Source organism: Athene noctua, chromosome 18, assembly GCF_965140245.1.
Source record: "Athene noctua chromosome 18, bAthNoc1.hap1.1, whole genome shotgun sequence".
In the NCBI taxonomy this organism is placed as follows: Eukaryota; Metazoa; Chordata; class Aves; order Strigiformes; family Strigidae; genus Athene; species Athene noctua.
This window is the reverse complement of record NC_134054.1, coordinates 13,843,023-13,869,429: the sequence shown is the minus strand read 5'-3', so window position 1 is coordinate 13,869,429 and position 26,407 is coordinate 13,843,023. Positions and strand designations below refer to the sequence as shown.

The 26,407-nt window shown below is 45.9% G+C and overlaps 1 protein-coding gene across 5 annotated transcripts in view; it reads left to right on the top strand.

The window, feature by feature from the left end:
• Nucleotides 1-26,407, top strand: part of RPTOR (regulatory associated protein of MTOR complex 1) — a 151,658-nt gene that overhangs the window by 61,215 nt on the left and 64,036 nt on the right. For all 5 annotated transcript variants that reach the window (XM_074922467.1, XM_074922466.1, XM_074922465.1 and 2 more), the window contains exons 7-10: nt 1,887-1,946; nt 13,145-13,245; nt 14,238-14,382; nt 23,698-23,773. In XM_074922467.1, coding sequence (XP_074778568.1) covers nt 1,887-1,946; nt 13,145-13,245; nt 14,238-14,382; nt 23,698-23,773 — 382 coding nt within the window. The remainder of the gene's footprint in view (nt 1-1,886; nt 1,947-13,144; nt 13,246-14,237; nt 14,383-23,697; nt 23,774-26,407) is intronic.

Sequence of the window (26,407 nt, the reverse complement as noted above, 5' to 3'; positions counted from 1 at the left end):
TTTCTAATCCAAGAAGCCATAATCAAAACCCTTGTGCTTAGGAAAAATCCTTGCAGAAAGGAGGCCAGTGGGTTCGTTTGCCCGGTGGCAGACGCGTTCTGCGGCCGGTGAGGGCCTGCTCAGCAGTTCTCCAGCGCTTGCCGCGTGGCTCGGAGGCTCCTGGCTGTGCTGAGCAGCGTTGGGGTGCTCATCCTTTTTTGATGTTGTGTCTTGCAGCAGCGTGCCGTGCTGCCCTGTTAATCCGTGCGCCTGTAAAATACTGCTGAGTGAGGCAGGTTGGGTGAGACCAGGCCTCGGGTGAGAACCTGCCAGAGGAGCTGCGGGACACGGGGTGACGTGGTCGGCAGCGGGACTCTTGTCTTCATAGGAAGCAAACGCATAACAGCACAAAGTTGTGCTGCATGTGTAAGGTCCCTTTCAGTTATGTTGTAAGACAGAGGCATTGAGCAGAGGAGTTAGCAAGTCTTTTGGCATCCTCAGTCTGTAGGGAGACTCCAGCCCGATTCTAGTGACCTAATTCTGCTGTGCTGAGTCCCGTCTGCAGTGCTGGTTTGAGAGGGGTATTTCCCTGCGTGGTTCTCTAAAGCAGTGCAGTAAGATTTTTATATTTTACCAGATTGCTTAGGGATCCCACTGTATTGTTCATAGATAGCTTTATGACTTTTTTTTTTTATGATGGATGATGCACACATCAGAAAAGCAGCCTGGAGACCACTTCGCTTTTCAGAGCCCATCCCTGTTCTTGGCAGCGGTGGATGCCGCGCAGGCAGGGGATGCCACGGGAAAACTGGAGGCTCCTCAAGATTTCAGAAATGGGCTTTGCACATCTTGTCTTTAAAGAAGTAATTGCTCTCCCCTTTACCTGGGGAAGAGCCTTTAGGATGTGGATGTCGTGGCTCTGGTGAAAGGGGGGGCTCCTGCTGCAGGGGGGGTGCTGGGTTTCCTGGGCAGCCGAGCCTTCCCGGTGCCCCACTGTGCAAAGCGTAGGGGTTAAGCAGCACCTCACCCACCCGAGTGAGTTAAACTCCCCCTTAAACAACAGAGTGGATTGCTAAAGTACTGGGAAAATGGGCTGAGAACGTAGTGATATCACCGAGGAAGTAATTTCTCAAGTTGAATTTGCTGATTTGTCTTCCCATATCTATCGTTTCCCACTCCTGCCCTCCGGGCCACAAAGCGGGGCCCTGAGGATTTTGTGGCCCTGAGGATTTTGTGGCCCCGAGGGTTTTGGAGGAGGGAAGCTGGGCTGGCACTCATCTGCTCTTCCCACACTCCTTGGGTTGAGCCACTCTGGGGATTTTCTAGGTGCAGGGAGCGGTAGGTGCGAAGAGGACGCTGCATTTTCCAGGGCTGGCACTCCTGGAGTAGAGGCATTTGTAACGGCGAGGAAATGGAGTCAGCACTTTTTTTTTTTTTTTAATTAAATAACTGAGGTGCTTGAACTTGACGCATCCCTCTTGTTCCCTCCCTTTCTCACTTTCCTGCTTGCGGTGCCAAATCTCTTCAGGGAAACCCAGCCAACGCTAATCATTATTCCAGAAGCATAAACCTCCTCGGCTCCCGTGTCGTCTTGCTCCTCCCAAGGGACCGTGCTGGATGACTGTGAGCCCTTTTCCCCCCCGCTATGTGTTGGAAAACTTGTCACCATGACAGCTACAATACCCCAGTTTTGACACCTGACGATGGAAATCGCCGCATAATCACGAGTGTGACAAATATTAAGGGCCTTGTTTGATTCTTATTATGCTCTGGCAAAGTTTTCTACCCAAACACCATTTTAAAAGCAGAAGGACTGTAATAAAGAAGCCTCCTTCCACATTCTTTCCACAGAACCTTGTCATTAAACATTCAATTAGTATGTTTTATTTTTATTCTCTTCTCCGCAGGTTCTGTATGCAGAAGAGCGTCAGACTGGTGCCAGGAGTCACACTGGATTTAATAGAGAAGTAAGCCAAATTTTATGATTTTTTTCTTTCCTGTTGCTCTTAATTTCCTCATTATTTCTAGCATTTCTCTTGCTTGTCTGTGAGGAAATTTCTTTGGAAAGCTTCTCGCAGAGTCTGCACCTGCAGGATTTGTCATTTCTTGCCTTACCCCGTGTTGCTGAAATAAGCAGTGGCCATGGACGTGACGCGGGAGTCAGGGCTGGGCCGGGGCGTTGCTCGGTGCCCTGAGGTCAGAGTGTCGAAGCTCTCGCCACTCCTGCCGACATCCCCGACTAGCCACAGAAATGACAACACATTGTGGCCACGTTCCTGGATGTCCAGCACTGAAAAGCCCCGTGCGTGGCTGATTTTGCGGGGGGTTTTGACCGTGGGAGCGTCGGCAGAGGAGCCGTGCTCGCAGCCCTGCGAGCTGCACGCCCCACGTCACCAAAACCAGCTGATGAACAGGAAAGCTCTTCACCAAAAATGCTGCTTGTCACTGCATCACTGCGCTGTCCTGCTGTCTGTCTGATAGTGGTGTTATGTTTCAGGCTTAACGTCACTGAAACCTGTTATAATCCTTTTATCCAAGCAATACCTGAGCATAATCACTGGTTGTCAGACAGCCGAGGCAAACTGATTAACCAAGACAACTATTCTTCAAATTCCACTTCAGTTTATACTAACAGGGTAGACTTTGAAATAATCATAATTGTTGTTCACTGTAGTCTTTGCTGTTATTTAAGGTTTTTTTTGAAAGGGAAGCATATTCTTAAAGGCAGGGCAGTAGATTCTTGCAGCCGCTAGATGCAGGAGCTCTGTGCTCCCTGCAGGTTGTTTCTGAATGCCCTGTTCTTGGAACATTCATACACACACATAAACTGTCTGGGAGTGATTAATTAAAGATCATTCATTCAATTTCTGAGAAATTTTGACTCGAGAAAATACTGTTGTTGAGATTAATTAAAACTCTTCTGACATCTTGATGCCCAGAGTCCAGTTATCGTCTTTTGTCTAAGATGAAAACTGCAGGACTGAAGGGCGTCCTGAAAGGGGTGAGGAGAACAGGGATCTGGATAATAAGCATGAATTCTTAATAGAAATATATTATCATACTTCCTTGTTTTTTAATAAGCTCCTGCACGGCATAGCGAAGCGCAGCAATCATTCATTGCCCATGCTGCCAATAGCAAATGATCTGTTAGAGCAGAAGCAGTGAGGGGGAGATTGCATCAGCTAAAATTTCTTCTTCAGTTTTTGCTTTAGTAAATCATTCCACGTTAACTTGCACGTTTTACATTCAGATGAGGTTAAAAACGCTTCTTAATGCTGCTAGCTCTTCCACAATGTGTATTTTAGAGTACTCATCAGGAGTATTTAATCATGCTAATTTTACATGTGGAAAATTTGATTATCCTGTCTCATCTCAGTTGCAGAAGCTGAGCAATGATTCCTGTGAAGCTCTGTTTCAGAGGCACTAATCTCACCAAAATAAAAACAGTTCTTCAGTTTACAACTGAAACAGAGACAGGACCCCATCCATCAAAGGAAGCGTTAGAGTGGTTTCCAGAGATGCCTCAGTCTAGGAAAGGGTCCACCCCTGGATATTGTTTTCTCTGAAAGCCATTGTGAAAATGTGTGGGGTTTGTTTTCCTTTTGGTTTTAAGGAGATGAGAAGCCGGAGGAAACCTACCCAGGGGTAACCTCGCTTTGTCTGCGTGCTCAGAGGTGTGCTAGCAGGGAGTTCTGGTGTGAGAAGGTTAGATGCTCCTCAAGTTAAAAGCAGTTTGGTGGCAGAAAGGTGTGTGGTTCCCTGCCTGGGGTGTAAATGGGCAGGGGGGGGTCTTGTTCCGGCCACCGCTGGCGTTGGACAGCAAAGGTGAGGAGAAGTTCCTCCCGAACCAGGGGCTCCTCCTCAGCTGGGCACAGATCACCTCGGGCCACTGGATAAATGTGTCCCAGAACAATGACTGTATTATGTTAATTGCAATTAACTTCTTGCTGCCAGAGTGTATCTGGCCAGAGAACATATGGCGAGGGTCAGTGAAGGTCTGAGCCAGGAGGCTCAAGAATCGGCTTCCCTGAACACTCGGATGTGCTGCTGAGGGTTAAATACTCTTTCCAGAGTGGTTTACTGGCAAAAAAAAAAAAAAAAAAAGAATTTTCTTCAGTATTTTCATTCTTGTTGGTTAACACCACAGCACGCACGCATTCTTTAAAGGCTGTCTTCATGGAAAGCGTGCCAGAAGGAGGTTCTTGTGGATATCAAATATTTAAACCTCATCCTCATCATCTTAATCTGCTACATATATCAATTATAGAAAACATATTTCTTATTACAGTCTTGAGATAAGCCTAGAATACTTTCTGGATTGCCTGTGTGTATATTGTAATTTATAATTTAGTTGTCTTTAAAACTGGAGAAAGAGTTTATATTGCAATTAAGCTGCAGACTTTGCGACTAAATTAGGGTGCACCTTCTTTGAAAGGCTCAGATTTCTAATTATCTAGGCTAAACCAGCATCCTGATGAATAAACGTGTGGTGTGTCCTGATGTGCATTTGTATTACTGATCTGAGATGAAGCCAAAATAATTACTAGTTTAGAAAAAAAGATCTTTGCTGGAGCAGACAGTAAAATGTAAAGAAAAAAGGAAGGAAAATTACGTTGGTGAAGTACTGGGGATTCAGGAACCTCTGGCTGCCACTTTGTGAGACTCTTCAGTGGCAGCATCAGTGTTGGGCATTGCTCCTGCCTTGGATGGTCTTTCTGCTGGATCAGAAACCGCCCCCTCGTCGCTGCTGGAACAACTTGTTGTGTGGCTGCTGAGGGAAATGAACTGGGCCTGTGCTCTGCTTTTTGAAAATTCTGGAAAAAATCCTAAAGGAACAGTTCAACTTGGTGTAGGGTGGGAATACAAAGCTGGGTGGAAGAATCAGGGGTGTACAGAATGCTTGAATCTGTGCTGCTGCGTTAGGCTCCCCCTCCTGAAATCACATTCTCAGGGGAGCAAGGATGCTACGTTGCTTTCCAAGGATTTTTTTTTTTTTTTTCCCCTGGGTCCATTTTGCAGAAGGAGGGAATTCTCTAAACGAAAATCCCAGTGACCTGAGAGCTGTTCATGCTTCTGGTGGGGCCGCTTGGAAGACAATTTTTTCAGATGTCCACATGAATATGGAACCAGCCCTCACTTTCACCGCTGGAGAGGAGTCTAGTCCCTTGCTGTCCGGGGTTTGTGACAAAGGACCTTTTCTGAATGTCAGCTCTGCATCACGTAGGCAGAGGCAGTGTGGGAGAAATCAGTCTTGCTGCGGCGTGTGCTGTTGCTGTTCTGAGAGCAGGGAGCCCATCTCTAGGCTGTCATTCACCAGCACAAAATCCATTTATAAAAATCACTAGAAATAACAAATTTGAGACGAGAATTAATTTTTGTTCGCACTTTAAGTATTGTTGAATGTCACAGACTGGAAATTATTAATGTTTTAATGTCTTATCGATTATTGATGAGTAATGAATGGTTTGGTGGGAGCCAGTTTAAAGATGAAGCAGGAAAAATAAAATCCCAAGATATCACATGGCAAAAGTAACGTAATTGGAGAAAATGGAGAAATTATACTGTAATATAACAAATACCCTTGGTGCATCAAGCTCTCAGCACTCGGCTAATCAGGTGCCTTCAGGCTGGTGAACCACAGGGCAGGCGAAGCAGAGCAGCTGGGTAGGACCGTCATTTTTTTTCCCAGGTGGTCCCAGTAGCCAGTGTTGGCTACTCCAGCCCCTTTCAGCAGGTTTTCCCCTGCAGGCTGGGGCTGGGCGCTGGGACCGGGCCGGAGTGACCCGGAGTGGCCGGCCGGGCTGAGGGGGTGGGTGAGGGGGGAGCACCCCGGTCCCATCTGCCCCGCTCCCTGTTCGGGGTTCTGCGGGTATTGCTTGAGCACTTCCCTCTCCAACGTGAAGAGCAGCTTCTTGATAACTTTTTGAAGTTGGGCACATCAGCCTTGGAAGAGAGTTTGTTGTGTGGAAAGTCACTGGAAATGATGGTTTGTTTGAAAAAGTCAGAAAGACAAAAACTGCCGAAGTATGGTAACAACCTGACTGACTGTATTTGTGTTTACTTAAGCAAAATTGTTGCTGTGTAGGCAAATGAGGCCAAAAGGTAAATTGAAATTGTATTTCCCACAAGATGTAGTATTGCCTTCCACAACACTCTGCCCACCTGGCGCAGGGAAACGCTGCCAGAGCCGCTGGTATCGGCTTGGCACAAACCAGGCAGACTCATGGCGAGGCGGAGAAAGGCTTGCGGTGACAAGAAAGAAGTTCTGTCGTTTCAGCAGGACTAGACGGGGACAAATACTGTTGCCTCTTGGGCAGGTGACTGGAGGCAGGAGGATTGTTCTGACGCTTGCAGGCCTGTGTTGTCACAGCTGGCACGAGGGTCGATGTCTCTGCAGATACGTAATCAGCTGTGTGCCGGTCCAAACTCTGAAATACTGCGGCCTGGGGTTCTTAATATCTGTTATTTTCTTCATAGTGGGAAAACTCTAATTCTTGGCTTGCCTTTAGACCTGGGTTAGGCAGCTTTCAGCCCCTTTATTTTCTCCTAGAAAATTCAGTAGAAGGCGTTAGAGCTTATTTCAGAATGTGTTTTAGGAAGTATTATTAGCCACAGCACACAGGGCTGCTGTGCCACACCACCTGTCGGTAATACATCGCTCATTAGTACTTGAGTTGAGGAAAAACTTTGCTTTTGAAGATGTTATTCGGAAAAGTTTCTCTTCCATAATAAATCTGATTTTATTGAAATGGAGTATTTAATTAAATGCCCATTGTTACGGGGAATCAGTCTCTAGTGTAGGCAAAGCCTATTGTAAATACAAAGTGAAGATCATTCTCAAAAGGACGGTTTTCATGGCAACACTTCTCTCATATCTTTATCCAGCGAGATGACGGGATTGAACACTAGTGTACAAAGCTTTACAGCACTCTCGAACAAATAATTTAAGAACCTCAAACGTTTTGTCTTTCTGAAGCAGCTTGCCAAGGTTTCAGGACCCCAGTCACAACACGCCTGCGTCACGTGTGTTACTCGTGATGAGGACGCGCTGTCCTGGACACGTTAGCTCTGCTGATCCTGCCTAGGCAGGAGGTCTCTGCAGCCTGTACCCCGCCTGCATCGCTGTTACCCCTTTGCTCTGGGGTGTGCTCGCCCTTACTTTCTGGGAAGAGCAATAAGTGAAATGTACGCACGTTATTTTCTTTCCCCAAACTAAATTTATTGCAAACGTTCGCAGGTGTACATCGGTACCAAAGCAGCTTGTCTTTTGGAAGTCCGAGTGTGGTATTGCATATCCTGGTGTTATATATATATAAAATATTCTAAAAGTAGAGATAATGGCGGAGCCCATCCGAAGGGAAAACCTGGCATCCTTCGAAGGAAATGCTTCCCCTGTAATTAAAGTGATTCATGGGATTTTGCTAAATTTCTGACAAGGACATTGATGGTTACACCGGCACGAGCTCTTCAGTGACCCTGACATTTCATAGTCCTCACTTCTCACAATAGACTGCCGTGATTTAGGTCTCTGTAAAGGCGTCTGTCAGGAAGTTGATGGAAGAAGCAATTGAGAGGCCGGAGATGTTAAATTGCAGCGAGCAGCTGAGACAGCTTGCTCTTTTTTCCTTTTCTTCCCCTCCCTCAAAAGTAGTTTTTACAAACGAGGCCTGCTTTGTCCTTCCTGTCAAAGGCTCTCGCTGGTTGTCAAAGCACGATGTGAAGGACATCAGGAGAAGTGATACCAAGGCGACAGCAATATTCCTTGTGGGGAAAAATACTTTCTGGAGCCTTGCAACTTTCTGGCTGTGTAGGTGCATGCCCAAGTAGAAATTAAAAGAAGGTTTAGTTTGTAGCCCCAGGAGGGATTTGAAAGAGCACGTTGTGTGAGGGAAATGTACTCACCCCAAAATATTTGACTTGAAAAATGACATTAAATAAAATTTGTGTAGTGGAGCTCTACAAAAAGCGACCTCCACGTTTTTGAGAGGTATAGCTAATGTTTAAAAAACCCCCTTGATTATTTCCAATAAATATTAATAACTGCCCAGAAACAAACAGGAGGTTGCTGTGTGTGCCTTGCCACCTTCTGCTAGGTGGTGGTGGTGATTTTGGCGTAGCGCGGAGGTGCAGCCCTCGGCCCTGGGGTGGGAGGGTGGTCCCTCTGAGTTGTAGTGCCAGGAGGTGGTTGGGGTGGTGGCTGGTTCACTGTCCCTACATCAGAGGGTCTTTGAAAGCAGCCTGAGAGTCGAGAATCGTTCTTCTGTTGCCTTTGGAAGCTTAAAACTTTAATTCTCAAAGGTGATTAAGATCTACTGTCATTGAGTAATATTGTGTTGAAAATGCCTTCCTCGAATCACTCAGCTTGTCGTTGGACTATTACAAAGTGTCCTCCAGTTTCTGGGGTGCGAGTTTGAGCGATCCCTTCCAGGAACAGAAAATACGCCGTGTTTATTGTCATCTGCCGGTTTATAGCGCTGACTGTTCCAACTTCAGTTGATTCCTGTGTGCAGCACAGAACAGCCCTGCTGCCAATTTCCTCCTAATGGCCACATCCGAGTGCCGGTTCAGAACCTGAAAGCTCTGGTGGGGTTTGTGCAGTTAGGGCAATGTGTTGCCTTTCATTCCCGTGCGATTCCCCGCACGCTCTGCCCTCACCGTTAACACCTGATGCATAGGTTTCCAAAGCACTGAACAGCTTTAATCTTCACAATGCTGGAGCTAGGTACAAAATTAGTATCTTCCTGACTATATATGAGGGCAGAAAGAAAATGAACTCACCCGATGCCACGTAAGATGTGAGAATGCCATCCTATGAATTCCTGCTTCTTGGCTGCAGTCCCTCGTAGGGAGCTGTATGTTGTATTTTCTATGAATCTTGCAGCCAGTCTTAGAAAGGACAGTTGTATAGTGAAAAAATACCAAATGCATTTAAAAATCCAGAATAAAATCTATACTGTACTGATGCGTAGTTATTTTAAGTCTTTCAATACAAAAATAAGAAGCATACCTGTTCCCCAAGGAAGCAGATACTCAGGTCGGAGGGAGTGTCTGAGGTTGAGCTGCTGGCAGCAACTTTGGATTTCAGCCTGTCGTTCCTGCTTGATAGCATCAGTAAGATAGGTATCAACTTGCAATCTGCATTTAATAAAGGGAATTTGGTATGAACTGTGCACAGAACTCTCCATCTGGTGTAAAAATTCAAACTCTACTGTGAAACATCCTGAAAACTGGCTTGAAAGTGGCCGTGGAATGGTTTAAGCTCAGCATTTGGCTTGCTGGGGAATCGCAGCAAGGATCGCTTTGGTTTTTAATTAATAACATTCTGACTTATGAAACGCTGCTATTTTGCTGCAGAGGGTGTTCTGCAATGCAAATATTTACGTGGAATCCACACAAGAGCGGCTGTGTGGCCTTGTGTTCCCTCCGCTTGCTCTGGGGGATCGGTTAACAAACACTCTTTCAGAGATCTCTATTTTTCCTCTGATATCAAGACAGACAGGAATATTTTATAAGATGTTAATTTCTATCTGGTTTAGAAACTATATTTATGCGAGGGAACGTGCTTCAGCTGAACCTGCATGGCAATAGCAGGGCTATACATATCGGAACAAATCGCTGTCGAGAAGGCGCTTGCGTCGCGTAGTTTGTCTGGGTACTTTTCATATCTGAAAACTCGTTCCAGAAGGGAAGCTGGGCTGCGTTGGGATTGAATCCACAGGATGTCTTAGTGGGCTGGGCGCGTGTTCCTGACACCTCCCCGTCCTATCTCTGATACTTTCTCAAGGGAATAAAAGCTGTGCGTGAGAGTGCCGGGCTGTGTTTGTGTGTTTGAGCGCTAGTAAGAGCCCAGGGCTGAGCCTGTTGGTCTTGATTTGTTGTTTGGTTGGGTGGGGGTTTCTTTTGTTTTTTCGTTTTTTCTTGGTTTTGTTTTTATGAGAAGTAAATAAGCGCTGGAAGGCATATTTATTTAGGAAAGCTGATCAGGATGGAGGCAGAAGCTGCGGGGTCCTGAAGAGGGGTTTACAGCCCCTTTCTCCCCCCAGGCAGCGTCGTGCGAGCGGCGTTGGGGCTCTGCAGCCCCCGCGCCCCCGTGGCACAGAGCTCTGGCAGGGCTTTGCACCACACGTGAGATGAGCAGACACAGTGGGAGATCTTCGTTCAGCTCCTGGGCGAAATAAATTCGAGTGACTTTTTTCAGTCACTTTTTTTTCATCTTGCAAAAGCAGGATCCCGGAGCAGGAAGATTCCTGGTGGAACGTTGCTGTTCCACCTTCACTGAATGTGCTTTGGTCAGGGATTGTCTCTGGTGTATTGGTGCTTAGAGTAATAAATGTTAAGCTCCGAGGAGACTGCTTGTCTGATCTGTCCTTCTGCATATCTCAGGCTACAGGATTTCACCGGGTTACTCCTCAGAAGAATCAAGTAACTCGTGCTCCTCTGCAGTGTCTGCCTTGAACCTCTGAAAGATGAAGATTGAATTGCTTCCCTTTCTTTAATGGTCAAGTGCTCTTCCTCCTTTCTCCACTTGTGTAAAGTATTTGTTGGCATCAAGATTCTTCTCTCTTGTAGGTGTTTATCCACAATATTCAAATTGTTCCTTGGTAGGGTAGATAGAATGACCTCCTAAAGTTTCTTGCTCTGTGATATTCATTTTACTACCTTTTCTCTTTTTTTAAAGTTTTTTCTGCATCTTCTGTATTTCGTACGTCCTGTTTTTAAGCCATTTCAATGAATTCAGGACGCGAACACTAGGCAAAATGTTCTACTGTCAGGCTCAGCAGTACAAGGCAAAATCATCTCTGTCCACCGCTCGCTCCCTTGCACGGGGTGTGCTGCTGACCTGCTTGTGATGAGGATGCGGGCTCGGTGTCCTGGGCGTTACCACCCCTAAACCCTAGGGCTTTCCTAGATAAACTGGGCTTTCTTTGGGGCGGCTTGGGGTTTTTCTTTGGTTTTTTACTACTGGATGAGTTTTCATGCACCACAGAGATTTTTACAGCAGAGTTCCTTTTGTCTGTAGGTATTGCTGTTAACAACCTAGTGAGCACGGTGCTGCAGAGCTTCCGAGGTGTCAGGGACCGTGTGCCAGTGCCGGGGACTTCCGAGGAGGGGTCAACAGCTCGGCTTTGCTTAGAATCTTCTGTTAAGTGCAAGTCAGAGCCAAAATACACACGCACGCGGGGGTGTGCGTGCATGGGCATGGTCACTGTGACGACCCACAGGGTTACTTCAGTCCCGCAGCACGTGTGTGCGTGGAGCACCCCCCCTGCCTTGGGGGAGTGCACTCCAAAGCGTTTCTCTGATAAATGCTCGCGTAGCGTGCAGCTGGCTCATCCCAGTAGAATCACCAGTTGACCCTCTGCTTTTGCTTTGTTGGAGGAAGGGGATGTCTGTATGAATATTTAGCTTTTTACGTGGTTTATTTTCTCCTATCTAAAACACAATCTTAAAAAAAAAAAACCAAACCACCCAGCGTATTACTCACTTCCATCGCATATCCCACGTTTGAGCAGGGACAGGAGGAGGTCGCTGTTTGGAAAGCTGCCGTCTCCGATACTGATCAGTGCCACCTTTTTTCTACTTTAAAATATTTAATTAAAATTAGCAATTGGACTCCTCAGCATTTTTCATACCTCACCACCCCACAAATAGACTCCTGATGTGCACTGCTGACGTGCTGAGGGTTGAAGCCCCGTTCCTGGGGGGTGTTGGCCAGCTGGAGGAGGAGCAGGAGCTGCCGTGGGTCACAGGCAGCTGCCAGTCCCCGGCTCTTCAGGAAAGGGAATCTGTTCTCTTTTTTGGGGGGAAGAACACAATAGAAAAAAAATAATTTTGGTTTATTATTTTATACATTGTAGGCATGTAGGGGCTGTCACGGCAGGACTGGGTGGGGTTATGCAGTGACTACACACAGTGCGTGTTGACTCCCACGACACCAGAACCTGGATTCAGTAAATGCTTCTTCCTGGAGAAGCATCAGATCTCGCAGGTGGCCGGCGAGGGGCCAGGGTGGTGCCTCTGCCCTGTGGCTCTGCAGGACCAGGGCTCCGGAGCTCAGCCTTGGGCCGCGCTGGGCTTGGCTCATCAGAAAGTGCTCTGCAGAGTGACGGGATTCGGAAATGTCCCCTTTATAGAACTTCATAGAACTTCAAAACAACGTGGCTTTTGCTGTTGAGTCTCTGTGGGGCAACATGTTAAATCTTAGATAAAGGAACTGACACTCAAGCTGCTGGTTTCCACGGGTGCCTGTGTATTCCTTGGAAAGTTCTTAACTGCAGAAAACCTCTCGTGTTTGAATGAAAACCTGCTGATGATGCCCAGTAACTCCTGTAGCAAGGTGCTGTGTTTGCACCTGCGCGCAGCATCGGTGATGCAACGAATCTGTTCAGGAATTCAAGTGTTCAAAGAACTTGGGTGAAAACCTGGGCGTCTTCATAAGAAAAAGCAAACATGCCCCTCAGAAACGAGCAGCTGCACCACGTGTAGCAGGGACATGCGTGCTCTCATCTTGACTGAGAAGATGGTCTGGCTGGGACGGGAAGGTGAGTCCTGCGGGGGCACGTTTCTTGATGAACAGGCAGCGCTTCGCAGCAACAGGGACCTGTCAGGTCCGTGCATTACTGTTAGACAATTTTTAACAAAAGGACAGTTTTTTCTAACTGTTCTGAGCTTTCTGACTGTTCAAAAAATAATAATTGTTTTTTCCGGGAATATGATCACTCAGAAGTACTTACTCAGGGACGTTATGGATTGTGAGCATACGCTCTGTAATATAAATCATATTTATTATTAAATATTTCAGCAAGAAGTGAACAATGGGTAACATGAAGCAGGGTGGCAGTTCTGAAGAAAAAGGCATTTCCATTGAGTCTCAGAAATCAACATCATCTCTGTGATACCTTCCCGGGCGTTTTCCTTTAGCTCAGTTATCAATAAACAATTCCCTGTTTGTTGTCCTTTATCTGGCAGTTCGTCTCACGAGCAAATTCAAATGTAATAGATTTTGCATAAGGAAAGTTTGTGTAACAACATTAATTGGTTAAGAATTAAGGTTCTGGAAATACTGTCTTTTATGAGCCTCGATTGAGATGTGCGTGTGTGCGGATCTCAAAAAAATATGGTTTTTTAACAGGAAACATACTTGGGTTTTTTTCCCCACTTGTAGGATCCCCGGAAGACTGAATGACAGGAGAACTCCCCTGGGGGAGCTGAACTGGATCTTCACCGCTATCACAGACACCATTGCATGGAATGTCTTGCCTAGAGGTAAGACTTGGGCAGGTGAATCAGGTTTTCATCAGAAGTGAGCCTTGCTTATTCAGAGTAGAAGGATGAAGTGTGAGATAAATGAGACACTGAAATAAGGAGAAAATTAAAGCCTGATATTGAAAGAACAAATCAGGCTGGATCTTAAGGCTAGTTAAATTTTTAAAATTTGCTCTACCAGAGGCATTTCAGCAACCTGATCATCAGAAACCAGAAGGGCTTTTTTCCTGGTGCTGACGTGATTGCTTTAGCTTGAAGAATTTTCTTTCTTACTCTATTTATAAAGAGCAATCTGTTTTTTTCCAGCCTTTGTTAGTGTCATAAATAAAGGTTTTTTTCCTCTTTCCTGGTAAGAAAAGTTTCCCATGAGTAACTTCATCTCATTTCTCCACCCCTGTTCTGCTTTGAATTCCTGCTTCTGGAGCATGGGTGGCCAAATTTGTAAACAGTTTTCCAGCTCAGCTCTTTCTAATGCTCAGTACAGCATAAATTCTTTTTTGCCTCTATAGAAGATAGCACATTTGCTATCTTTTAGGATTCATTCTGGCTTCTCATAAGCACATCAAACTGCTAGCTAACAGGTGTATAGTTCTTAAACGGTACACAGAGGTCCTTTTCTCTCTCAGTAATTTCCAAAAACTTAGTCATGCTGAGTTTAAGTGAAACACCAAAAGGGGAATTTTGTCCAGAAGAGGCAAAAAAGAACCTGAAGTAGCAAGTATTTAGTTCTGTTTGTGTGAAATGGAGAGTAAGTGTGATGCTTTCCAGGAACTCAGCAGGCAGGATTTCCTTTTAATAATTGTCATATCATGTCACTGCAAAACTGTTGGAGACTGTGTTACTGGAATATAATACATAATACATAATACATAATATATAATATATAATAAAATGAAAACCATGTTTTTATCTTTTAAATGTTTTTTGCATATTACCTAAGGTACTTAGGTTACAAAGCTACGCCTCTAGTAATTCACACAATCTCTTGGCAGATCTTTTCCAGAAGCTCTTCAGGCAGGACCTGCTTGTGGCCAGTTTATTTCGTAACTTTCTCTTGGCAGAAAGAATTATGAGATCGTACAACTGCACCCCCGTCAGCAGCCCTCGCCTCCCTCCGACGTACATGCACGCGATGTGGTGAGTCCTGGGCGTGGGCTGGGGGCTGGCGCCTTAAGGACATTTCAGACGCTCTAGTCATGGAAGGTTGTTACTTCTTAAATCTGCACAGTGCTTCACTGATTAAGTCAGTGGATCAAAGATGGAACAGCATGGGGCAGCGTAATACCCATCTCCAAATGTATTTCTTCTCTGTGCATACAGAACTTCAATTCAGCCGTGTAATCTTTCCCTCTAAATAGAAAAGAAATTGGGCATCTGCCACCTTTATTTTCACAACGTGAAGCTGGTCACCTCTGATCCTGAAGGGTGGGGAGAGCCGTGGGCCTGAGGGAAAATTTCTTAACTTGCGTTGTTGAAGTACAAGAAATTTTTGCTGCAGTGTTCATCTACTTTTACTGTTTATTTTAAGGTGATTAATGGAAATGGAGGTGGCACGGTTATGGAAAAGCTCTTAAAGGTGGTTTTGACTATCAGGCAAATGTTCCACGAATAATAATATAAGAATAATAATCACAGTAATAACAAAAATGTTTGCTTTTATTTTTTTTTTTATTCAGTATGATTAAGAATAGAACCGTACAAAATTTGGCTAAGTACCAACTGGTACAGTCAAGCTAATGTATTTTCTGTAGGAGAAAATGATAGCTGGGTAACTTGCCAAAAGGCTCGTAAAATGACAGGTAAAGGTAGCTGAGGGGGCTTAATTTGCCTGCATTCTCAAAATCTTTTTGATTCAAAATCCTCCATAAAATTGTGGAGGAAAATAAATGTAGAGGAGGTGTGAAGGGATGATGTGAAGGGATGATGTGAAGCGAGGGGCTGGCGCTGGCACTGCTGAGCCCCTTCAGCTGTTGAAAAAGGAGGTGGTGATGGGGAGACTGGGGGGGACGTGGTCACTGGGCAGCCTCGTTAAATCTGCTCTGTGTCTGTACACGGCAAACCGTGCTCTCAAGTGCTTTGGATTAGCAACTTCGGAGGAAAATTGTTTCAGTCATTTGTAAATACGGTGAGCTGACTTCTCGTGTCACAGGAGGGACAGGGGCATCTGTAAGCAAAGAGTAGAAGAACCCACCAGAGTTCCCACCGGGTCTTTCCACTGATGCTGCCACTAAATGTGGCAAAACTTGAGCCACAGAACTGTGCGTTTCCAGTTGCAGTAGAGTGGAACGTGGTTTTCCAGAAATTTTGAAATTAAAACAGTAAATTTCTTGAGTTATTTATAGCTTGCTCATTGCCAGCATATTAAAAACCTTTATTTCCAGGTCCTTATGGGAATATAATTCATTTTTATTACCAGTGTATTAAAAGCCTCTATTTCTGGTTTCCTCTGGGAGTATGACTTGAGTTGGAGTTGGTGCTGCCATCCCCGTGCTGGACAGGAATGAAACTCAGCAGACCAGGCTCCCGCTCCATATCTCTCTGACCTGCGTGGTAGCACGATGGATTCTAGAAACATTCTTTTCTTTGCTCATGTTGTAGTTCTCCAGGTGCACAACGGTGCCATGAATCCCTCTGTGAGGCCCCTCAGCCCATACCACAGGATAGCGGCGGAGCTGCTGCTTTTTAGGCTTCACCAAAAGCAGAAAGTCCTTAAGGAAAGTCACACGCAGGGCTTTTTTCCTTCTGAATTCCAAACACTGGCAAAGCAGACAGCAAGCAAGCAGAGAATCCCTTGACACGCTTTATTCAGTGTCCTCCAAAAAAATGTGCCGTTTGAACCTAATCTAGCAAAGGGGAAAATTCCACTTCTGTCAGAGGTGGCTCAGTTCGTTATTACGAACTTTTAGTAAGGACAGATTTAGAAACTAATTTAGGGCTCGCTTAAATATTTTCTAAAAATACTCGTCTGCACTTATCTATTGCCTTTCATTCAAGAATTTTCTAATGGGTCCCTGACCTGACCCCTCTCGACCCATTTCACTGTTGGGATAGACCAGGCAACGCGGCCGGGGGGCGGCGGAGTTGGCCAAAGGAGCGTTGAGAATGGAAACGTCAAACAGTGCGACGTGGAGACCGCGCTGGATCTACGCCTGCGCTGCGATGTGGTGCATGGTGGTACAGCAGGGTTTTGCTGGCTGCTGTTTTCCCGAGCTTTTCACAGGTTTCTCACACCCAGCGTGTCAGACGGCGTTTTGGGGAGCGGGTCCTGGCGGCCGCGTCGTGGATCTGCAGCCCGGGGGTTCCTCCCGCAGGGTCACAGTCGCGGAGCGGCTGCAGACCGTGGCTCTGGCCTGACCAGGCTTCAGGGGACTCTCCCACCTCTTGTGCTCTCCCTCCCCTCTTCTGTGCTTTTTGGCCTTTTTTTGTTTGGTGTGGGGCCCCGTACCTTGCACTGTGATCCTCTGGGCAGCGGGGGGCTGTTCCTGGCTCAGGTTTGGGTTTCTTGCTCGCAGCCCAAGGGCTGGTGTGATGTTTTAGCTTCTCCAGCATGTACATACCTGTGTTCTCCTCTCCCGTTACCCGCCGGACCTCATCTGGCTTCCTGGGCCTGGCTTCTCCGTTCACAGGGGTAATGGCAGGTTACCGAGTTCCTCCGCTGTTACGGACACGAGCTGTTCTGCACGTTCACAGCTGAGCTCCTGACTGCAGACAGGATCCACAGCCATAGCTCCCATCCCAGCAGAAGGCTGGCTAGAGAAGCAAACTCCTGTTGTATGGCAGTAGATTTTTTTTGCACCATCCTTTGCGGCAAAGTCGTAGGTAAATGTCAGTTCTCCCAGCTGCAGCAGCACAGACTCCGTCTCTCCTGGACTTTGCATTCACTGCCCTGAGCCCCCTCCTCATCGCTGCAGCTGCCCTGAATCTGTGCCCGTGGAGCTCTGCACCAGCCCTGCAGCTCCCTTACGGGGAGCACCCCGCAGGGAGAGGGGAAGGAGCATCCCGCAGGGAGAGGGGAAGGAGCAGGGAGAGCCCCGGCCTCGCCGACGGGCTCCCGAGGGCAGAGCACGATGGCGCTGCTGGCCCCAGGCTGGCCCCGCAGCTCTGCCCGCCCGAGGGGAGCCGCGGCCCGAGGGGTGGGCAGCCCCTGCAGGGTGTTCCTTGCGCTTGACTTGAGCATCAGTTTACCTCAGGAATAATGACGACTGCCCCTGTTCAGACATCAAAGCTGAACCGTTTGCTCTTTATCTTTTTTGCTTACCTTTGCCTCTGCTGGTTTGGTAATTTTCCCTGAGTCGCACTCGGATGCCTCGTGGTTTGAGGATCTGGCACGGTTGTGATGGAAGCACTGAGGTTGCTGGAGATAGGAGCTTCTCTTCCTTTTGGTTTAGTTCTTTTGAAAACAACTTTTAAGAACTTGGACCTATTAAATTGTTGTTCTAGTCAATTCATTTGACAGACCACTGTTACCTCCTCTGTTAATTATCCCTTTTTACCTGAACAATTGAGGAAAAGTGAAAACTTATTTTTTGAGTTCACCCACAAGCTGTCAATCTTTTCATTTCATCAAGAGGGTGCTGTATGTAGGACTCGGGAGAGCTGATCTCTGTGACCTTGCCCTCTTTGGAAGGCTCTGACTTATTACTTCATTCCTTTGCATCATTCATACTTTTATTGGCTTTCTCTGTTTTACCTGCTTTGGTGTGAACCCTCCCGGGCACGGGCTGTTTGTTTGTGTTTGCACGGTGCCTCGCACTGTAGGTTCTTGGCTGCTGCAGGCACTACTGTAATACAGGTATTAATATTAATATATATTGATTGACTGGCTGTGCTATTTAACTTTGAGAGTTGTTCTGTCTATTGTGCAGTAAGAATAGGAGGCCTGATGCTCTGTCAGCATCTTGATCTCTGTTGTGATGGATTATGGTTTATATATTACTGCTGTAGCCAGCAAGTTATATTCATGGCCTTTGAAAAGACCTAATAATGTGTTTGGAAATATTTCCTAACATAGGTCGTATATTAAACCCGAAGTACCTTAATTACGCTTTGGAAGAACTATGATTTGTTCGTGATAGAAATATTACGAGAGTGTATACATTGACCATGAAATTCTAGTGGGAAGAAAGTCATAACATACTGCAAATAAAATAGGCTTGAAATTGTAGCTGAAAAGAAAACCGTAATACAGGGACCCGATTCCAGGCAAGAGGGGAGCTGTGGGAGCGGGGCAGGATGGGTGCGGGTCTGCTCGCCCATCTCGGGAAAATGGGTCTCGTTTAGCTACGGAGAAGGACGGAGTATCTCAGCAAGGACAGCATGATTGTTTGAAAGGGAGTTGGGAACTGTTTGAGGTATGAAGGATTAGATCCTTTGAGATTACACTGTTGATTTAACCATATTTTTTCTGTGTCTGTGTCAGTCTTAACTTCTCCAAAACCCAGTAGCAGACTGCAGATAGCTTCATGGAGGGAAATGTTGGACAAAAATAACAAAGCACGTGCTTTAAGTTTTGGTTGGAGTGGGGAAATGCATGGGTAGAAGAAAAAAGGATTTCGTAGTTGTACCAAATATTCATAGCAATAAATATTTTTTAAATATAGCTGTGTCTGAGCTCCCCAGCTGGCTCCCCTAAAGCAGGCTGAGGGAGTTCACGGTGCCACTGTAAAGCAGGTGAATTCAGGCTGAAATCTGAAAATTCAATCAAACAGGGTATGTTGTTGACTTGTACTACAGAAAAAAACGAACATGAAAAATCTTGCCCACCATACTTGATAAAGTCTAAAATATTTAACAGTTCCAGAAAGACAATTCAAAACAAGACGGTACCCTGGAGCCTGAGCCCCAAGACTGCAGACGGCTTCAGCTTCTCTTTAGTCGCTCCTCAGCATGACTGTCCCAGTAAGAAATACTCATTCTCACTAGCATTATGTGCAGTGCAATATAATACAAACTTTTCCCAGAAGAAGAGAGAATGTTAAAAGACATCAATAATACGTTCTGAAAAAGTGACATGAGAATTAAAAGCATTAGACATTGACTCAGCCCAGAGAATTTGAGCGTAAGAAAATCTGCTTTCATGATCTGCCAGCTAATACAGCACATGTGGGTGAAGAAAGAGGAATGCACGTCTCTAACCGGGTTTCATTTATGCTGTTAAAGTATTACTGTGGGCTTCCATTACTGAACTTTTCATGGATTTGCACAATAAAACAGTTATTGAGCAAAGCTGGAACTCTCGGCCTTCTGTTCTTTGCTTGAAAGTCCGGGCTTTGCAGCTCCTCTGGGGAAACAAAGTAAAGGCAGCTGGATGAGTTTATGTTAAATTATTAAAAGTTTAAACACTCCTACTGTAATGAAACTGCTGTTGGCCTGAGGGAGGCGGGGATAGATGGAGTCTGGGGGGCACGTGAACAGGGACTTTGTGCTGAAGGGCTAAGAAGAGCTCAAAATATAAAGACAAATAGATGAGTGTTTCTATCACAGGAGAAGAGTTCATGACAGTAGTGAGGGGAGCTCTTTCCTTGTTCAATTTTTATTGTAGAATTACGGAGGAGCAATGCCGTTTCATTTTTAATTTTCCCACATTCTGCAGTATCCCTTCGCAGGTGCTGGCTGGCATCTCGTGTGTTGAGTACCTTGTTGTACTGATTGATCAGTGCAGACAGATGCAGATGTTGGCTTGTTTTCTTTACAGACTGTTTGTGTTGGCGTGCTGCATTGCTTTGCTTGTTTGGGGTAAACAAAAGAACTTTCTTGCCTGTTTTTTTAACCAAATCAATCTTCCAGCTAAGGAGAGGATTTAATATATGTTCATTCCAAAATATATATGGGAGATGCATGAGAGTAAGTATATTTTTCAGTAGTTGAACCCGAGTGCTGCCCCCCCACCCTCACAAAGTTCAAAGTCTGCGAGTTTGACCCCTTTTTGTAATGAGATTGCACCACGTGGTAGCGTGGAGCACTGTGAAAAGCTTTTGCCTTTTTTGAGGTGTGATGCTGTGAAAGTCGCCGGCTCCCGAGCAAGCACAAGGGCAGGTACAGCCGTGCTGTGTGGTGGTTCATGTAAAAACGCTTCTGAACGTGGGGTTTGAGGGCTGACGGTCTGGCTGCTGAGGAACTCGAGCTTCACCTCCGCTGGTGCCTCTTCGCACGTTCTCTCCAGTTGCTGCCTCGTGTGTGTTGGGTTGAGACCACGTAGGAATGGCCACCTCCTGGTAGGGGGGTAGGGTGGAAATCCCTGGGGCTTGGTGAGAGCAGTTGCTGTGTGGGATTGCTTATCGCCCTTTTGGGGTATAAAACCTTAGGTCCAGTGTATGATAACTTCTAACATAACTGGGTTGTCCAACAAGGAGGTGCCCTCTCCTTATGCAAGCGCTCTGTCAGTTTGTTGTGCATCCAGAGCAATTAGGACCACATAGCATAAAACACTCATTAATGCTTTCTTTAGCAGCATAAGGCAGTGAAGTTGAAGCACTGTGGTATTTCGGCAGGTTATCACCCATCCTAGTGCCCTCTCGTCCTGGTGGGGGTCCAGGGTTATTGGAAGAGTGCAGCAAAGAGGAGGGAGAGAACAGTGCTGGGGTATTACCAAGCTCTTTTTGTGCTGAAGGTGGTGAAAACAAATCTTGCAGAGCGCTTGGCAAACAGCAATCTCCGCAAAGAAGGGGGAGAAGTAGTGATCTCTTGGGTTGGCTTTCATAAATCACTTCTAGGATGCAACACCACCCATCCTTGTTCCCCTGCTGCTCCCTAATTTATCTCTTGTTTGTGTGCTAAAGTGTAATATTAGTTCAGCCAGCATATCTGCAATTTGCCCACCTTTCTAGTTCCCTTTGGCATATTAAAACAGTCAATCACTGCTCCTCCTCCCCACCAGCCATTGTTCTCACCGTGACTGTAACAAGTATTTTTCCCCTTCTGCTTCTCTCCACGTACTCCGGGGCGTTACTCCTTCACCATCCATTCGTGACTTGGTTTGAATCTTTTAATTTTTGTAAGGCCTGTTTAATGCCACCCTCATCTATTTTGCCAGCGCAGTGAGTTACCTGTGTGGCAACTCATGTGCAACCTGAAGTCTCACAAGTATTGTGTAGCTGCTCTAGGAGTTGGAAATAGTGAAGTTTTACTTCAGGCGAAACCGGTGTTTGCTCACGCAGCTCCTTGGGTGGGGAGGTTTTGTGTTGGGCCCCTTTGGAAAGGCCGGAGAATCATTTTAAGTGTTTGAATTTATTAGAATCTCTTACACGGTTGGTGTTAATCAGCAGCTCTCTAGATTGCAACGAGCGACTTTATGTTGGTGGTTTCTCTCTGAGAGATGGAGCCACCTCGGCCACGTGGCCTGGTTTTACAAGTGTAAAAAGAGATTGTGTTTTAACCTACGAAAATCTCTTCCTAACTTTTTGTTTGTTCTTTCTGATAACACTTAAAACGTTTGAGATTTGACCTTGCGGGGCTGCTTTGGACATTTTTTTTAGCAGTTTTAGTGCTTCTTACCTAAAATGACTTTGAGGAGCTCAGCATCTTCACTCTGTGCCTCGGCAGGCTGATGACCTGCACAGAATCCTTTTACAGGCGGCCAGAATAGGACTAGTTGTCTCTGATCTCTAAACCATTTTTCTCCTGCATAGTAAAACTTACCTCAAAGGCGCTCTGTATTGACGTTTTCTAATGTTCGAGAGAATTTCTTTAGGTGGTATTGCCCGTTCCTCCCAAGAAACCTGAAAGTCAGAAATATTCTTTGCTTGAAGTAAAACTATCGTTATATTTGCACTAATTGACTTTGCCTCTGCCTCAACCAGGAATGAATGTGTCTCTCATCAGCTCTGTGTAAACACCGTGTCTCCAGCATGGGTCTTTATTGAGCATGTGGGAAGCATTTGTTGCCCGTACTTTGATTATCTCTTGATTACCTCTTAATTATATTGGCAGCATATTGTCAAGTGAAGGTGAATGCTGTGAAGCAGAGGGACATGGTCTGGGGCAACTAAAACAAGCTGCATCTCTTGAATCCATAGAAAAAAATGCAAGAGCCTTATAGTTTATTTTTCCATCTAATTGGAGAGATTGTTTTCGGTTGAGAACAGCTTCCACTTAGGCTAATGGGATAGATTTCGCTCGGCAGTTGTTCTGATGGAAGGCTTTGTTTGACTCAAAACAGGGTGATTTAAGAACTTATTAGAGCAGGTAACTAAAATACACTGTATTGATTATCACCTATGGCCTCATGTCTGCAAACGTTCCTAGGAGAAGAATTGCTTAGCCTATTGATGTTAGCACATGGTGGCCACGAGCCATGGAAGAGCAAATGTGTCTGGAGAGTGAATTAGTTTCTTTTGTGTAAGAAACTCGGTGGGTGGTGGTTTAACTCGTGAGTCTTTCGGAGTGCATAAATTCAGATGTTAAAATGAAAAGTGCACGCAACGTCTATGGATAGAGTAGGGATAATCATTTCTGGGGTAAAAAGTAACTGTTTCACTTTTTTGGAGGTGTTTTAGGAACTCTGGAGTCCCAGCACGTTTATTTTAGTTTGGTCTTTCCGTTTGTGAGTGTTTTGAAGCAGACAGTTAGCACCTTCTGTTTGCACCAAGTCAGGCACAGCAGCTTCCTTGGCCGCTGTACGTAATGAATGTGCTGTTACAACCACAACACTAAAATATTGTAAGCATCAATACTTTAGCCATTAAATAGTATAGTAGATAAGCGTCAAAATCTTTAACTGTTTTCGTCTAGTTTCGTGTACATCCCTCCACCCTTAGGGTGAGTCATGTAGAGCAAGGTTGCCACGCAGAGCCCAACTCTGAGTTAGATGAGTGGAGACCAAATTCCTTTTCTCGGGGCTATGTGCAGTGACACGGTATCTGTGTCGAGGATGCGGAAAAGGAGAGTTAGTGTCGTGGTGTAGGTGTATCGTGAATTGGGAGTTGGAGGGCCTGTCAGCAGGAATGCATCTTCCTGAGCCTGCTGGTGTGATGCGAATACAGAGCAGGCGAGGGTTTGGGTGCATAGAGGTGTGTGTGCTGAAGGATTGTGGGTTGGAGCTAATCCGGGATTGAGTTCATTTTTCTTGTTTGGTTTTTTTTTTTTTAAAAAAAAAAAAAGCGTCATCCATTTTTGCATGAGGACAGGTATATAATAATAAGACTTCCATTCGCTCAGGCTTCATTCTGGGTGAGGAGCCCTTTCTGTGGGGTTGCAGCTGGGGAGCATTTTACCTCGCCCACGCTTCGCTGGTCAGCCTGGCGCCGTGCTGGCCTCGGCCTTCTCACTGCTTTTCTGAATAGTTCTCATACGTTACACTCCCCTTTTTAAAAAAGGGACTATTAAGCATTTCTGAGCCAGTCAGACAGTGCTGCTTTGCCCACATACTTGTATGATCAGAATTTAAATTTACCTTGATGTTACTTACGGATAACTTGTAATTCCTTCTCTTTCCTCTTTCTCCCTTCCCTCCAGGCAAGCGTGGGACCTTGCAGTTGATATTTGCCTTTCCCAGTTACCAACCATTATAGAGGAGGGAACTGCCTTTAGGGTAAGTTGGATAATACCTTCAAGTGTTGTGTGCCCAGTTTAACCCATCATTTGAAACCTCAGTTCAGTGCATCCCATTTGCTTGTTGAGTCTTGAATTGTTGCAGTTTAAGGGTTTATATTTTTGGAAAATAGTTAGTGTCTGCTCAACTCACTTAAAGGAACAGATAGAAAATCAGCTTTAAGTTCTTTGCTGGTGTAGGAGCTGTCTGCTTCAGCCCGCAGCTGTTGGTGAGGAGGGAACTCCTACCAGTGGAAACCATGTGTGAGACCTGATGCGTAAGATTTCCGAGCACTGAGTCTTGCCTAACAGTGGAGTTACCAAAAAAAATCCCAACGTGCCAGCACGATTTTTGAAATTAAAAACTTTAATGTCAAAATTATCTCTTAGTAGAGTTATTTCCAAATAAACATAAAATAGAGGTTGAGGGTATGCTCAAAGAGTTTTCAGTCATTGATATCACGTCATTAATATGAGTCACTGAGGGGTTTTTTCTACTTTAGTTAATCTCAGCGAGCAGAAAAGTAAAAATTTTAATATTATATTTGGCTTAAATGCCTCTAGTCAGAATGGATTTTTCTTGACATTCCTTTGACATTTCATGAATGGAAACCTTTAAATAATAATTACTGTGCAACCTCAGATACCTATTCCACTGCAATATCCTCTCTAATTTTACATTCTTGCATTTTATTTATGTTATCAAGCTTCCAAAAGGCTTTCTGGCTGCAATTGCAGTTTGTGTCCAAGGACCCAGGTACAGGAGAAGAACTGTGGACTTCCATGAGGGTGGGGCTTGATAAAGATGCCCAAAGGCTTTTACCCCCCCGCCCCTTTCTTTCCCCACTGTATGCGCTGTACTTTAATATAATTTTTCCTCTCCTAGCTTATGTTCATTTTTATTTCAGGTCTCTAACAATGTCAGTGGGTGCTTTTATAATAGTCTTAGACTTCACCTGGGCACTCGCTGTCAAGTGAGTTGAAATTCAGCAAATCTCTGTGTGTTTGGGGGCCGAGAGGAGGGACACGCTCGCTAGGGGTTAGACGAGATCAGCAAACAAGAGTGGTCATTCTCAACTAGCGATTGATTCAAGACAGGGTAGAAACGATTTACAAGCAGGTTTTCAAGCCTGACAGATGTAACTTCTTGTGTATTTTGGCTGGAACTCGAGGTGGGCAGAGCTATCGACGTGCGTGCTGTGGGGTTCCAAGCTGCGCGGGTGCTAGACATAAAGCCAGGCTCAAGTCCTCTTCTGAGCTATTCCTTACACCTCCCTGTAGAATCCAGTGTGATTAATACTGTGTGGGCTTGGGCCTGCTCCAGAGAGGGGACAGGTACCTGCTGAACGTCTCCGTGAGACACCTACGGGAACGTCAGACTTGGCTGTTGGTTTGGGAGGGAGCGGAAGGGGCTTGGCTCTACGCTGTGACGAATGGTTGGAGCAGACAGACAGTTGCACATCTCTGATCTATTCCTTGTGTTCTAATCAGTGTTTTGCCCTCAAACCTCTTGATTTATGCCCGGCGAGAAGAGTTGTGTATCAGGGAAGGTTAACTGCTGCTGGCCAGTGGTGATCCTGGGAGAAGTTGTTTGACGCAAGACAGGGGAAGGGGCGTTGTGTTCCTGAGGTCGCTCAGGCGGTTTCATAACTGGGCTGGCAGGAGCAGCAATCAGTGTCTGGGATGTCAAATGCCCGGTGAGTCACAGGATTATCTGCTGCCACCCATCCATCGGCCTCTGTGGGTTTAGAGTCCAGTCTGGCCCTGGATAAAGCGACTGATAAGCTCTTCAGGGCTGTTCCGTTTCAGCAGCACATTATAAACCATGTGCGTCTCACTTCTGCTTATCCTCTGGGTGTTCTTTCCTGCTCAGACCTGGAAAATACGATAAACCTGATGGAGAAGGGCCTGTGGCTCACGGCGCTCGCACGGGGGGTGGCGGGGGAGCGGTCGGGCTTCTGGCGGCTTCGGGTGGGTTGACTCAACCTCCTCGGCCGCCTTCCCCCTCGATTTCTGTTCTGCTGAGGCTCTCTCACTGGAAGCTGCTGTGCTTCGGTCAGGGCTTTCTCCTGCCTCGCCTGGAGCCTGGTCGCGGGGCGGTAGCTGGCAGAAGGCGCTGGCGGGGACGCTGCTGTGCCCTGTGCCCTTGAGCGGGCTCCAGGGACGTCCGATGTGCTGCAGAATGTCAGGTCTCACCAAGCAAACAAACCTCCCGTTTCACCAGGCAGGGTGGTGCACCCCCAAACGATCACATCTCGTTAGAGTAAGACCGTAGTTACGTCGTTATGTTTTTCAAAGCATGCAGTATTCTCTGTACTTGCATTTGCTGTCCTCTGAACCAGTTTCCTTTACATCTAGAGATCCCACGAGCTAGTATCCTTCGTATTTACTGGATGCCATTCAGATGCATTTGTAAAATAACGCATGATTGTACCAAAGTACAACTGGTAGGTGTTAGCTGGTGGGAGTTCACACCCCCCCGCTGTATCTTTACTAGGGCTCTAGTGTAAAGTCTATTAAATACGGTAGCACTCTGCATGTTATTTTTTTACCCACGCTGCTGGGATATCTCTAATTAAATTAGTGGATTCAATATCTTAAGTAAATTTTCTGATTTTTGTTTGCCTGTATGAAG